Raw genomic sequence first — 14,338 nt, 5'->3', positions numbered from 1 at the left:
GAGTGGCAGGAGATGGAGGCGAGGCAGAAGGTTGTGGTCTGAACATGGGAAACACCAGTTCCCAATGCAGGGCTACAATCACCCCCCCCACCTCTGATCCCTCCCGGGGACAGAACCATAACACTCCACACTTAAACCTTCCCAGGACAGGATGATGTCACCTTCAGACTGGAAAAGTTCCATCAGATCAGTTACCCCTTCCCAGAGCAGGGTTAAGTCCTGTTTCACCAGGGGCAGGGGTGGGTGTTCTAGCCACCCGGGGGGGTGGGCCCGGGCTGATGTCACTGCGGCGTGGCTAAGGAGACAATCCTCTTCCTCAATCTCAATTCACCCCACACCCCCGCGGTTGCCGCGAATGTCCACCGCAAGGCGGCGGGAGATGAGGAGGGCTCGTGGTTGGGGTTACTATCCGTATGTCCCCAAGAAATGCCTAGCCGAGTCCCAGAGCCCGATGAGGCGGGGCCTCGGCGGGAACTCTAGTTGCTCCGGGACACGTGCGCGGGGCCCTTTAAGGCGGGCCTGGTTGCCAGTGTCGCTGCGGCGGTTACTAAGGATGTGACGTCAAGCGTTGGTGGGGGGCTGTGCTCCCGGACGGAAGCGGAAGGGGCGGGGCTCCGCGGCCCAAATCTCCAGCACTGCCGCCGTCTCTGCTACCAGAGCCAGAGCGGGCTGGGCCGCCGAGGCAAGATGGTGGACTACAGCGTGTGGGACCACATTGAAGTGTCTGACGATGAGGACGAGACGCACCCCAACATCGACACGGCCAGCCTCTTCCGCTGGCGGCACCAGGTAGCCTGCGCGCCTATCTCCTTTCCCCCCTCCCGGGACCCTGCTCCAGAGTTCTGAGCCCCTAATACTGCCCAGGGACCCCGCTGTTGACACTTGGGATTCCTGCCCCACAGTCCAGACTTTCAGGATCTTTGATTCAACTGGTACCTCAGTATCATTGGACCCCCCCCCTCTGCTTTCTGCGTGAGACTTCATATTGACCTTTAGGGCTTTATCATAATCTAGTCTCCCAAGCCGAACCTAGGGAGTCCCCTTAATCCAGTGTGGGACCTTTCGTTTACACCCAGAAGTTTACCTCAGTCTGGATCCGGAATTCCGCTAAGATGATCCCTGAACCTATTCATGTACCTATTTCTGATTTGGGTTCTCCCTTCGACCTCCCCCCAATTCCTCGAGTCCAGACCCTCAATCATTTGATTCTGTCCTGAGTCTCCTTGAGTCTTGGCCAGGGATTCCAGTTCAGATCCAGACACCCCACTCCTTTTTTAAACTGAACAAGGAACTCCATCCAACTTTAAGATTCAGGAACCCCTTCTTAGAGTGTAGACTCTGCCCCATAAGGGTCCTCAGTCCCACCTAGGACTTAAGTTTTGGATCCCGGTTCCCCTCCAGATTCAATTTGCAGCTCCACCCTGATGGCGAGTCCAATTCCAGCCGCTCTCCTTTGGCCTCACCTCCTGTAGACCCCGTTTTCCATTATACCAGGAAATCCCGCCCACTTAGCTTCCGGCCCAGCCATGCCCCTTCGTGTAGTGTTGCAGAGCCCATCAGTGCCCATCTCCCAAGACTATGACTTCCTGTATTAACTTTCTCCAGCATCAGAAATTCACACAACCCAAGTCCCGGACCCCAAACTGCCCTGCCTTCCTTTTCTCCCAGCCTGATGGGCTGCATTCTAGCATCTGGATTGTCTGTGCTCTACCTAGTGACCCTCTGGATTCGATTCCATAGTCACTGACCCTTTTATCTACCTATCAACAACTCCTTGCCGTCCAGCCCATACCTTAGATCCAGGAGTTCGGATGATCTGTGTACTACCCACCCCTCTTCTGCCCAGCAGTGCTCAGGCCAGTAGAGTACTCTAAAACCTAATGGTCTAACTTCCTGTTCCCCCAAATCAGAGCACCCACATACCTGTTCCCATTATCCCTCAAATTGTAAGTGTATACCTCTCAGGAACCTCCAGTTAGGAATTTCTCACCCACATTCTTTTATGGAAATTCCCAGGAATTTATCCAGAAACTCCTAGAAAGCCCTTGGGATATGTTATTAGTCTCTACATCTGAGCCCCAGTCTTACCTCCAGACTTGTTCCTTAAAGCTGCAGCCTCCTAGATATAGTACCTGCTGGGCAAGTCCCTGGAGTGTGGGAAGAAAGTTCTAGCACTTCTATTTCTTGCAGTGTGTAACATTTTATTATGAAATATTTAAGACCTCCGCAAAGCTCTAAAGACTATTCTTGGGAACACCTATTTCTGTCACATAAAGAGGTTAATTTTACTACTGCATAGAGAACAGTTTGGTCCTGCTGGGTGGGAGGCCTCCCCTCTTCTGGCACAGAACCGTTTCCTGTCCTGCAGCAGTGGCTATAGTAGAGAGTGAGGGAAGCAGAGGACCTCAGTGTCTCCAGTGCAGGTTCAGGGACAGGCAGGCTTGGGTTCTAATCCCAGCCCTGCCCTTTCTTGCTTCAATGGAGTGACACAGAAGTTTTCAGAACCTTTGTGAAACTGGACTAATATGGCCCCACTGCTTCTCTGAGACCCTTTTAAGAATGAAATGAGACTAGTTCTGAAGAAAATGTGAACCAGGGCCTGGGAGGAATATGTATTCTGGAGAGGGAGTGGAGCTTCATAAAAAGGTAGCACGGCAGTGTTTTGTTTACAAGCACAGTCCTGACTGGGTTCAAATTCTGGCTCCTTTTGTATTGGCATGTTGTGTGACTTCCAGTGATTTGCTTTACCTCTTTGTGCTTAAGTTTCCCCAGCTGAGGCTGTAAATAGGATTCATTCACCCTTTAGGGTTGTTGAAAGGGTTACTGTATTTATTTAATGTCTGCAATGCTCTTGGGGCATTAGCTCCTATTGTCATCATTATTTAGGTAATTCTTGCTCATGGTTAAAAAAAAAAAAAAAAATTCCAAAGGTTTGAGAGGGAATAAATGAGTCTCTTCCCAGCTCCATCTCCCCAACTTCCTTGCCCAGAGATAGCTGCCATTTGTGGCTTCTTCTGGCTTCTTCCATTGACATGCTGTGAGCCTCAGTTTTCTTCTCTAAGGCAGGACAGTGACACCTGTGGAACCTTCTTGCTCCCAGGGTTTCTATCCTGCCCAGCCTGCCTTGGCCCTTCCCAGATGGGAGGTGTAAAGCTCAGGCGGGCAGGCTGCCGCCCCACCAGCTCCAGGAAGCCTTTTTTAGCTTTGGCCTCCCTGGCAGCTGCTCAGAGGACGCTAGGGAGAGTGGTGCAGCCCAGCAGAAGCCAGTAGGGTGGTCAGTTCCTACTGCTGCCCAGGGCCAGCATGGTGCCAACCCCAGAGAACCCCTTGCCTTTAGAGCATCAGGAGGGCCCCAGGGTGACAGACCCATTGTGGGGAAATGGAGGCCAGGACTGCTTTCTGTTACCTATCCAGGCAGTGGGAGTCCTACGCAGAAAGTGAGACTCAGACTTGGCTGTTAGTCTCCATGGGCATTAGAATAGGCTCTGGGTGTCCCTGTTCTCTTCTCCCCTGCAGTGTGTCTGGCCTTGCGCTGCCTGGGCACACTGCCTCAGTAAGGCATAGAAGTGAATCAGTAGACCTGTCCAGTGGCTATGACAAGGACAGTGATGATAACAGTGGGACATGGAGTGCTGTGTTGGAAGTTTTCGGTGCAGTTTTTTCAGTGGGTCTCCATAGCAACCCCGTGAGGTCCCATTTCACAGAGCAGAAAACCAAGATCAGAAGTTTAAGGGACTTAGCCAAATTACTAGTACATCGCCGAGCTAGGTACCGTGATGCTTGGGTAGTGATTACTCCCAGTCAGCCAGCATTTCCTCTGGGCTAGAAAGCCAGTTAAACACTTGAGACACATTTCCTTGTTTAAGTCCCAAAACAGCCCTCAGAGAGAAAACTTGTCCGCTTGGACAGTTGGTTGTGATAGTAGCCAACTTGGAAGTGGTGCTTGCTGAGCATCCAGCACAGCCCTGGACTTTTTCTTTTTTTCTTCCCCTGTCCCCGGTGCTGGAGATTGAACCCAGGGGCCCTGTACCACTGAGCCTCACGCTGGCCCTTTTTATTTTACTTTGAGACAGGGTTTCACTAAGTTACTGAAGCTGGCCATGAACTTGTGATCCTCCTGAGTAGCTGGGATTACAGCTGTGTGCCACCATACCCAGTTCACAGCTCTAGACTTTTAACTTTAATCATCTTTTTTGCTCCTGCTGGTACAGACAGTCCCTAACTTCTATGGTTTCACTTTGTTTTTCCCCCCAGTGGTGTGAAAGTATTCCTGTGCAACTGTTCTATTTTTATTTTCAGTGTAGTATCAACAAGTTACGAGAGAGCCAGAGCAGTGGTGCATGCCTATAGTCCCAGCCACTCCGGAGGCTGAGGCAGGAGGATTGCTTGGGCCCAAGGGTTCAGGGCCAACTTGGGCAACATAACAAGACCCCATCCCCAACAAATAAATAAAAAACATGAGATAGTCATGCTTTGTTATATAAAATAATTTTGTATTAGATGATTTTGCCTAACTGTAGGCTCAGGTATGTTCAGGGTCACTTAGGCTAAGCTAGGATGTTCTGGAGTGAGTTGTTGCTTTTTTTTTTGGTACCGGGGATTGAACCTTGGGGTGCTCTACTACTGAACCACATCCCCAACCCTTTTTATTTTCTGTTTTGAGACAGGGTCTAAGTTGTTGAGGCTGCCCTCAAATTTGAGATCCTCCTGCCTCAGCCCCCTGAGTTGCTGGGATTACTGGCATGTGCTACCACGCCTGGCTATTATATGCATTTTTTGACTTACTGATGTTTTCAGCTTATGATGGGTTTATTAGGATATGACCCCCATCATAAGTTGAAGATCTTTACAACCTCATGAGGTGAGCTGTTGTCTGCATTGACACTTGAGGAAACAGGTCCCCAGAGGCTAGGGGATGCCCAGGGATAAGCAGCTGGTCCACAGTAGCTGTGGGGTATGACCCCAGGTCTAGCACCTCTTCATATCATCTGATGGTCACAAACAGGCTTTTGGGTGGGGTCCAGCAAGGGGGCAGGAGGCCCATCTGAACACAGACCCTCCAAGATGAGGGATGGTGAGGGCTGCATCAGATGGATGGGTTTCCAAGGCCCTCCTGGCAGGCTCCACGCCTGACTTGGAAAGGGACATTTTATGAGCTCAGTCAGTAGCTCTGGCTAGAGAAGGCACTGCTGGGAGCACTGGAGCCAGGCGAGGGTAGAGTAGAGAAGGCCGAGAGATCTGAGGGTGGTCTGGATAGTGGTCTGAGCAAGAGGGGAGATGGCCAGGATTGAGAGTGGACACAGCACTGGGATCAGAAAGACACGCTGGCCTAGAGACAGCCAAGGGGGCCTGAACAGTAAACCCAGTGCCAAGCTGGAGCACAGGGAAGCGGGTAAATGTCAGAGTGAAACCCGTGTGGCAGGATGGCAGGGCCTGCACGGAGCAAGGGCGCAGCAGAGGACCTGGTTTGGGGGAGTAAGGGCCTGAGTTTGTTTTGAGCATGGAGTTGGAGGTGGCTGCAGGACACCAGGCAGAGGTAGCCCAAGAGGACTGTTGGCAGGGCAGGGAGCCCCGTGTGGCTGAGGACAGGTCCAGTTCAGAGGCAGAGTCTGAGAGCCGGCGGGTGGGTTGTCATCTCGTTACTTTATCTACCTGACCAGACCACCCTTTCCTGGAACCCTACCATGTGCTAATCCCAATCTGGCCCTGGAGATTCTGCAGTGAGCAAATCCTCACCTTCATGAAGCTAATATCCTTGGAGGGGGACAGCACCCAAAATGTCACAAATAGTTGTCACAAGATATCCAGTGGCCAGTCCTGAGGAGGAAGACAAAGCAGGGCAAGAATGCCTGAAGGCTGCCACCTTCAGTGTAACTGAAAGTGAAACGGGAAAAGTCTACTAACAACATGCAGCCTAGATGGTGAGGATATGAGGGAGCGAGCTGCAGGGGGCTCTGGGGATGAGCATTCTAGGGAGTGGACCAGCTAGTGCACGGTCCCTGAGGTTCAAGAGAAATGAGCTCAAGGAAAAGAGAGGCAGCCACTGTGACTAGAGGGAGGAGGTGACAGGGCATATTATGCAGAGTCCTGGGGGCTTCAGTGAAGACTTGGGCTTTGCTCTGAGGGAGGTGGGAGCCGCGAGGACTCTGAGCAGAGGAGGTACCTGACCTGACTCAGGTGTGCCCCAGTGCCCGGGGGACTGAGGGTGGAAACTGGGTAGCAGGGCACTAAGTTTGCTGCCTGTTATTTTCTGGGACTACCTCTAGTACAAGTTCCAGGCTGCAATGAGGCCAGGGTCAAGGCACAGACTGTTCCCGGAGACAGGCTGCTCACTGATTGTCCCTGCCTGCAGGCCCGGGTGGAGCGCATGGAGCAGTTCCAGAAGGAGAAGGAGGAGCTGGACAGGGGTTGCCGCGAGTGCAAGCGCAAGGTGGCTGAGTGCCAACGGAAGCTGAAGGAGCTGGAGGTGGCCGAAGGTGGCCAGGTGGAGCTGGAGCGACTGCAGGCTGAGGCACAGCAACTGCGCAAGGAGGAGCGGAGCTGGGAGCAGAAGCTGGAGGAGATGCGCAAGAAGGAAAAGAGCATGCCCTGGAACGTGGACACACTCAGCAAAGACGGTTTCAGCAAGGTGTGTGGGTGCTGGGGGGCAGTCAGGGCCACGTGGGGTGTGGGGACTGCACAGACCACATCGGAGGGTGGGGAAGGGGTTGGGTGTGGCTCCACGGTAGAGCAGTAATGTGAGGACCTGCGCTGAGTCCCCAGCAACACACACACACACACACACACACACACACACACACACACAAATTCAGATGTTGGGGGGACAGTTTGGGGGACTGGGTGAATGAAGCACCCCACCGGTCCCCTCAGATCTGCCCGAAGGCCCACGCCCATGCTCCTGCCACCTTGATGCACATGGCTCTGAGGCCACCTCCGCCGTTGATGGGATGGGCACTGCGGCCGCGGCCCCCGCGCTCCAGGCGCTCCGCAGCCTTGCCCCAGCCCACTTCCCCTCTCGCCCTGTCACAGAGCATGGTCAATACCAAGCCTGAGAAGGCAGAGGAGGATTCGGAGGAAGTGAGGGAGCAGAAACACAAAACCTTTGTGGAGAAGTATGAGAAACAGATCAAGCACTTTGGTGAGTTGGGCTGGGGTGGCACGTGGGAGGCAAGGCCAGGTAGAGGCTGGCCCTTTGCCTCCAGATCCTTTTCAGCACCTTGCCAATGCTTTTGACAGGCATGCTCCGCCGCTGGGATGACAGCCAGAAGTACCTGTCAGACAATGTCCACTTGGTATGTGAGGAAACAGCCAACTACTTGGTTATCTGGTGCATTGACCTAGAAGTGGAAGAGGTGAGTGGAGCCTGGCTATAGACTGGGGAAGGGTCTTCCTGCAACGGCCACTTGGTGACGCCATGCCTCTTCCCTGGCAGAAATGTGCACTCATGGAGCAGGTGGCCCATCAGACCATTGTCATGCAGTTCATCCTGGAGCTAGCCAAGGGTCTGAAGGTGGACCCCCGTGCCTGCTTCAGACAGTTCTTCACGAAGATTAAGGTATGGACCCTGAGCAGCTGCGTGATCAGAGGCCCCTCTGCAAGGAACCATCCCACAGTCCTCTGGGGGGGCAGATAGTGTGCACTCAGATTCAAGTCCCTGTGGTCAGATCGTGTGTCAGGAGAGCAGGAGAGCTTGGGTCTGTGGAAGGTGGGTGAGAGGTGGTCCAGTGGCAGCCACGTTTTGAGCATGGAGCCAAAGGAGGCACTGAGCATCCTGATAACGGGGGGCGAGGATGCGTGCAGGGTTTTTGATCTGAGCACCTAGAGAAATAGCTAACCATACTGATATTGGGAAGGGCAGGGCAGGCTCGGGGGGAAATCCAGAGCTGGGATGTGACCGTGTGGAGTTTGAGATGCTTGTAAAACCCCAATGTGAAGACACTGAGGACACGATGTCATGTGTCTGTGGTTGGGGAGGGCATAGGTGGACAGGGTCCCAGGTAGGGGAGCCAAATGTAGGAGAGGTGAGGAGAGGCCCAAGCCTTGGGGCGCCCATCATGTAGTTTAGAACCCACCTTGGTGTCAAGTCCATGTCCAGTGAACACTGCCTGTTCTCTGCAGACGGCTGACCGCCAGTACATGGAGGGCTTCAACGACGAGCTGGAGGCCTTCAAGGAGCGTGTGCGGGGCCGCGCCAAGCTGCGCATCGAGAAGGCCATGAAGGAGTATGAGGCAGAGGAGCGCAAGAAGAGGCTGGGCCCTGGTGGTCTGGACCCTGTTGAGGTCTACGAATCCCTCCCTGAGGTGCAGCTCCCTAGCCCCAGGCGGGTGGCAGGCAGGCAATGAGCAGGCCCCCGTGGGATCTCAGGGAGCCAGGCCCTGACTCCGGCCCCTCTGCACCCCCAGGAACTTCAAAAGTGCTTTGATGTGAAGGATGTGCAGATGCTCCAAGATGCCATCAGCAAGATGGACCCCACTGTGAGTATCCAACTGCATCTCAGGCTCTTTGGGGCAAGCCACATGTCCCCTCCCAATCCTGCTCCCAAGTCTCTGAAGAAGACTGGTAAAGTGTCCCTCCTGGGCTTTTCTGGAAGTAAGGAGGGGGTCATGTCACTGTGCCACGTGTGCACTTAAGTTTATTGAGCACCTATAGTGTGCTCAGCATCCAGCACTGAACGTGGCACTTTTGAGCCATGTTCCTGTGATGGCTGATCACTGTCACTATGGGCCATTTGTAATCCTGCCTCAGTTTCCTCATTCAAACCAGTTTCTCAGTATTAACTTATAGAATGCATGTGGGGAGGGACTGAGTGTGTGGGAAGAACTGGACAATGAGAGCTTGTAATAGTTATTATCTGGAATAGTGAGTGGACAAGGACTGGGGAATGTATGCGCGACTGAGGTTTTACCCAGGGCCTCAGACATGCCAGGCAAGGGCTCTACCACTGAGCTACATCCCCAACCAAAGTCTTAGTAGGCCTTGATTTGACACCATTCCTGCCATCTGGCTTCCTGTTTGACCACATTGGTTTCCTTGTATATAAAATGGGTCTAGTGACAGGACCTGGCTCAGGGTTTCTAGAAACCTCTATGGGGATAAGCATCTAGATCAGGGTTTGCACACTATAACCGGAAGGCTCATTGCCTGCCTTTATGAAATAAAGTTTTACTGGAATACAGCACCTGCACTTGTTATATTGTCCACAACTAATTTTGCACTGTGACTACAGATTTAAGGAGTAATGAGTTAAATCATGATGACAGAGACCACATGGCTCACAGAGCCAATAATATTTACCCTTTAGCCCTTTACAAGAAAGTTCGCTGAGGCTGGGGAATGTAGCTCAGAAGTAGGGAAATTTCCTAGCATGTGTGAGGCCTTGGGTTCCTCCCCAGCACTGCGAAAAACACAAAAGTTTGCTAAGTTCTAGACTTACACTATATAAATTTGAAGTTGAAGCCAGGCATGGGACATGGTGAGAATACCTGTAATCCCAGCAACTCCAGAGGCCAAGGCAGGAGGATCGCAAGTTTGAGGATAGCGTCAGCAACTTAGCAAGGCCCTAATCAACTTAGCAAGACCCTGTCTCAAAATAAAAAAACACAAAAAGGGGCTGGGATGTGGCTCAGTGGTAGAGCACCCTTGGGTTCAATCCCCAGTACCAAAAAATAAATAAATGAATAAATAAAACAAACAAACAAACAAACAGGGCTAGTTATTTAGATCAGTGATGGGTCTCTCTAGGGTTTAATTCCCAGAATTACAACAAAAAGAATAAAGGTTCTTTAAAAGCTCAGTAGCCCCATTTTGCTGATGATTACTGTGCAGGACAGCGTAGAGCATAGGGCAGACATTTCCTTCATGGTGGACAACTCTGATGAGTAGAGTAGGTGGTGAGCAGCTTTGAGGATATGCAGGGGACAGCTGGGCCACCAAGCAGTGGCAGCCCAGCCTCACCTGCTCACCTTTCTCCCCACAGGATGCAAAGTACCACATGCAGCGTTGCATCGACTCTGGCCTCTGGGTCCCCAACTCCAAGTCCAGTGAGGCCAAGGAGGGGGAGGAGGCGGGCCCTGGGGACCCATTGCTGGAAGCCGTCCCCAAGCCAGATGATGAGAAAGATGTCAGCGCGTGACCCACCCCAGGCACCACCCACCTGCCTGCCTACAGGCCTATATGCTCCCCTTTACAGAAAACAATATAGACACCACCTCTCCAGCCCCTGGCTTCCTCACTCTTGCTGCTCCCCACAGGCCCGGGGGCCTGCCCCTTGTTCCTCATCTACTGCCCTGTTCCCCAGTGCTCATCCAAATCTCTGCTTTGAGTCAAGGGGCTTCACTGCCTGCAGCCCCCCTCCAACCTGTCAGCATTATGCCAAAGGCCCAGGGGTCCAGGGAGGGGCAGAGGTCGCCAGGCCTGCCCTCCATTGGGCAGAGGGTCCCCAGTGAAGGGGCCGGTCACTGTGGGTCTGTCTGTCGAGTCTTCTATTTGGTAAACAGCAGTGATCTTCCAATAAAGGATTTCAGATGCTCATGGCGGGCACAGCCATTCTCTTGGGGGCAGGAGGGGAGCTCGGTGGAGTATTGACGGAGCCCTTTGCTCCCCAGACTTTTGCCTTCCAGCTGTTTTCAGTCCTCATTCTTGACCCGTTCACATGCTGTTCCACTGCATCAAAGGAGTCCTAGATCCCTGCCAGCACCCTTCCACTGCCCATCCTTCAGGAGCAGCTTCCTCAGCTACTCCTTCCCCATCCCCGTATGAGAGAGCAGCTTTGTCTCCAGAACTGATCTGGAATCTGACCCCTGCCCTCATCTCCACCGTGGTCTGGGTCCTTATCACATCTAACCCTAAAAGCTATGCTGACCACCTCCAGGACCCCCCACCCCCACCCCAGGCAGGCACCAGGCACTTGTGAACTTGAGTCAGGGCAGCTCCCCACTTAGAGCTGACACCAAAGCCCTCACAGTTCAGCAGGCTCTGCACCATGTGCCCACCCTCATGTCCCTCTGCTCATACTCCTTCCATCCCCACTCCCTCCATGCTGATCTGAGCACTTGAATTATTATATTTTCTGTGCTAAGGATGGAACCCAGGGCCTCACGTGCTCACCGTGCTCTCTACCACCAAACTACAGCCCCAGCCTTTTGAAGTTTCTCTTTATCTCTGTGGCCTTAGATAACTTAGCCTCAGTATCTCCCTTTGGTCATCAAGGGTAATGCTAGTTAGTGACATGATCCCAAGTGAGATAATCCTTTGGGCAAACATGGCATCTGGCATGTAGATGCTCAAAATGTGGTTTGTGGCACTTGATTATCCTTCCTGGAACACCCTTCCCTGAAAGGGTCATGAAACATTTCAACCATGGAAAGGATTTAGAGTAACCCAGGGCTGGGTGCAGCTCAGTGGTAGAGTGCTTGCCTACCACGGGCAAGGCCCCGAGTTTGACTCCAGTCTCCGGCACTACAAATGAGTGAAGACTAGTATGATACACCACTCAGTCAACCCTGGACGTGGATATTGCCAGCCCAGCGGAGCCCTCTGCCTGTTCCAGGAGACACCACTCTCTAGGAGCCGCTTGTCCCTGAGATCACAGCTTGGTGCCACCTTTCAGAAGTACTCACTCCTTGACCCCCTCTGAGTCACCTTCACACCTTGCTACCCAGCCTCTCACCTGACCATGTGCCCTGCTTTGCTGATCTGTTTTGTCTACCTTCATGTGCTGTAGTTGCCACCAGGGCAGAAATAGTCCTTTTTACCTATAATGTCCACCGTCCTGAGAAGGGAGTCTGGCACACAGTAGGTCCTGAGGAAACTGCCAGAGCAGTGGATGAAAGTGATGCCAGAAATGCTGTCGTGCCCAAGCCAATCACCACCAGGGGGAAACAGTGAACTGCAAAATGGAGTGTGGTTCTCTGGTGCTTGGTGCCTGAGTGGGAAGCAGAGAAGCAGGTGACAACTGGAAGGGGTTTTTTGGTTTGGTTTTATTTCTGTATGTATACTGGGGGTTGAACCCAGGGGCTCTCTACCATTGAGATACCTCTCCAACCCTTATTTTTTATTTTGAGATAAAATGTTGCTAAATTACCCAGGTTAGCCTTAAACTCATGATCCTCCTGTCTTAGCCTACTCAATCCCTGGGGTTACAGGAGTGCGCCATCATGCCTAACTCATAAGTTTTGAATTAAGTAACGAGCTGGGTAACAAGGGCCCACAAGCAGAATGGGGTCTTGCCGGAAAACCCTTTCATGCCTTTTTGATTTTGAAACCATAGAAATGAATTAGTTGTTCTAAAATAAAAATGAGGGTACTCTTGCCCCTCCCAGGCCTGCTGGGCCAGGAGTTCTGAATCTTTCCTTCACCTTCCTTTTAAATAAAATTCCTCCTCTCTTGCTTTAAAAAAAAAAAAAAAAAAAAAAAAAAAAAAAAAAAATGCTAAAAAGAAAACAAGTTTTTTTTGGAACCACAGAATCTCCCAAACTGAAAACCACATAAGTGTCGACCCACAGGAGAAGGGACAAATTGCAGCCTATTAATTTGTACAATGCTAGGAGATAGAACAGGGCAGTTGGTTGGCATCAGTACATGTGAGATTGATAATGTGGACAGAGCAAGCAAGTTACCGATTTCAGCAGATGGATGACAATTACATTAAGTTCAAGGATAGATTTTCCCTCAAGGCTGTCTGGTACAGTCTTTATTGGACATCCATGTGCCTCCCTCCTCAGCTCCCTCTGGTCAGAAAGGTGGTCCCCAGCCATCCAACCCTCACTATCCATCTTCAGAACTTTGTCACAAGTTCAAAGGCAGCCTCAGCAACTTTGTGAGGCCCTAAGTCACTTAGTGAGACCCTGACTCAAAACAAAAAATAAGGGGCTGAGGTTGTGACTCAGTGGTAGAGTGGTTGCCTGGCATGTGTGATGCCCTGGGTTTGATCCTCAGCACCACATATAAATAAATAAATAAATAAAGGTCCGTCAACAACTTAAAAAATGTTTTAAAAAGTAAAACAACATAAAAATAAATAAAAGCACTGGGTATGTGGCTCAGGGGTTCAGCGTCCCTGGGTTCAATCCTTGGTTCCCAAAAAACAACAACAATGGGGGGGGGTTTCCCTTAGGCTCCATTCTTAGCACCTTATGTGTACTCACTCATTCAATGCCTCTGATGTGAGACTCTGAATAGCCCTAGCCCCATTTTACAGAGAAGGAAATTGAAGCGCAGCAAGGTTGAGACTGCCCAAGATCACATGGGGTATCTGGGGTTTGAACTTAAGGCCTTCTAGTGCCGGCCTTGGTGCATGTAGCTGCTGTTTAAAGCCAGTATCTGTGGTTGCTGATGTGAATTTTCTAGACAACATAGGTCCACACACCCTAAGTTCCTTTCCCAATGTGGAAAGGAACCTTCTTGGAAAGACTTCCTGGAAACTTACCTCATTGCTCTTATGGGGAGGGGGGTGTTTCCTGAACTCTAACATTTAAAAGAACACAAAGGGATTTTGTTTTCAATTCACCAACCCTGGTTTTTCCCAGGTCTGGTGAGAGCGCTAGGGTGGCCCCTCCCTGCAGACCAGCCAGGGTCAGGGGAATCCCCCAGTGCAAACTTCTTCCTGAAAAGTGACCAACTGTCCCAGTTTGCCCAGGTATGTCCCCATTTTAGCATGGAAAGTCCCTTGTTGGGGAACCCCCCCAGACCCCAGCAAACTCTGGGCGTGTGTGGGGTCTGAAGCCTCCCAGCTCCTTGCCGAGATCTAATATCAACATTCTGGAAGGAGGCCTCAGGCAGTACATGAGCCTTTGTGGTGTTCCCCCACCCCACCCCAGGTCCCTTTTCTTCACTGTCAAGTGGGGATATTGGTCCCGCTTTGAAAGAACCTGGGAAGGCTGCAGCCCTGGGCCTATTATTCTGACTGGGAATGTGTGAGCCATTATTTATTATTATTACTGGATTATTACCTTCATTGTTATTATTAGTCACTCGATCTGACATTTCCTGTTGGTCATTTTTGGAGTGGCAGATGCTGGATCCCAAGCCCACAGACAATCTGTAGTCTAGTCCAAAACCTGGAGGAGGCTCCTGGGACACCGCTTTATTAACTGTTGAGGAATTTGGCACCCTCAGTTTCCTGCTACTGAACCCCTAGTGGCAGGGGCGGCGACAGAAAAGGAAGCTCAGGCCGGAAGGCCAAGGCCAGCCCTTCCGTAGCAGCCTGGGCCTCCTGGCTCCCAGGCCATTCACACACATCCCCACACTGTCTTTATCTGTACCAACTGGGTGCCAGACACAATTCCTGGTGCTGAGCACACAGCAGAGAAGCAGAGAGACCCTCCCTGCCTCCTTCTC

General features: G+C 51.7%; 1 protein-coding gene across 1 annotated transcript; it reads left to right on the top strand.

The window, feature by feature from the left end:
• The first annotated feature begins 598 nt into the window (after positions 1 to 598).
• Positions 599 to 10,531, top strand: Cdc37 (cell division cycle 37, HSP90 cochaperone). Its single transcript, XM_047531398.1, has 8 exons — positions 599 to 789; positions 6,353 to 6,628; positions 7,030 to 7,138; positions 7,237 to 7,352; positions 7,433 to 7,555; positions 8,119 to 8,301; positions 8,404 to 8,475; positions 9,978 to 10,531. The coding sequence occupies exons 1-8, from the start codon at positions 688 to 690 to the stop codon at positions 10,131 to 10,133; spliced, it is 1,137 nt and encodes a 378-aa protein (XP_047387354.1). The 5' UTR covers positions 599 to 687; the 3' UTR covers positions 10,134 to 10,531.
• Positions 10,532 to 14,338: the final 3,807 nt, after the last annotated feature.

Source organism: Sciurus carolinensis, chromosome 17, assembly GCF_902686445.1.
Source record: "Sciurus carolinensis chromosome 17, mSciCar1.2, whole genome shotgun sequence".
In the NCBI taxonomy this organism is placed as follows: Eukaryota; Metazoa; Chordata; class Mammalia; order Rodentia; family Sciuridae; genus Sciurus; species Sciurus carolinensis.
Note: the sequence above shows the minus strand (reverse complement) of the source record. Positions and strands in the feature narration are given on the sequence as shown.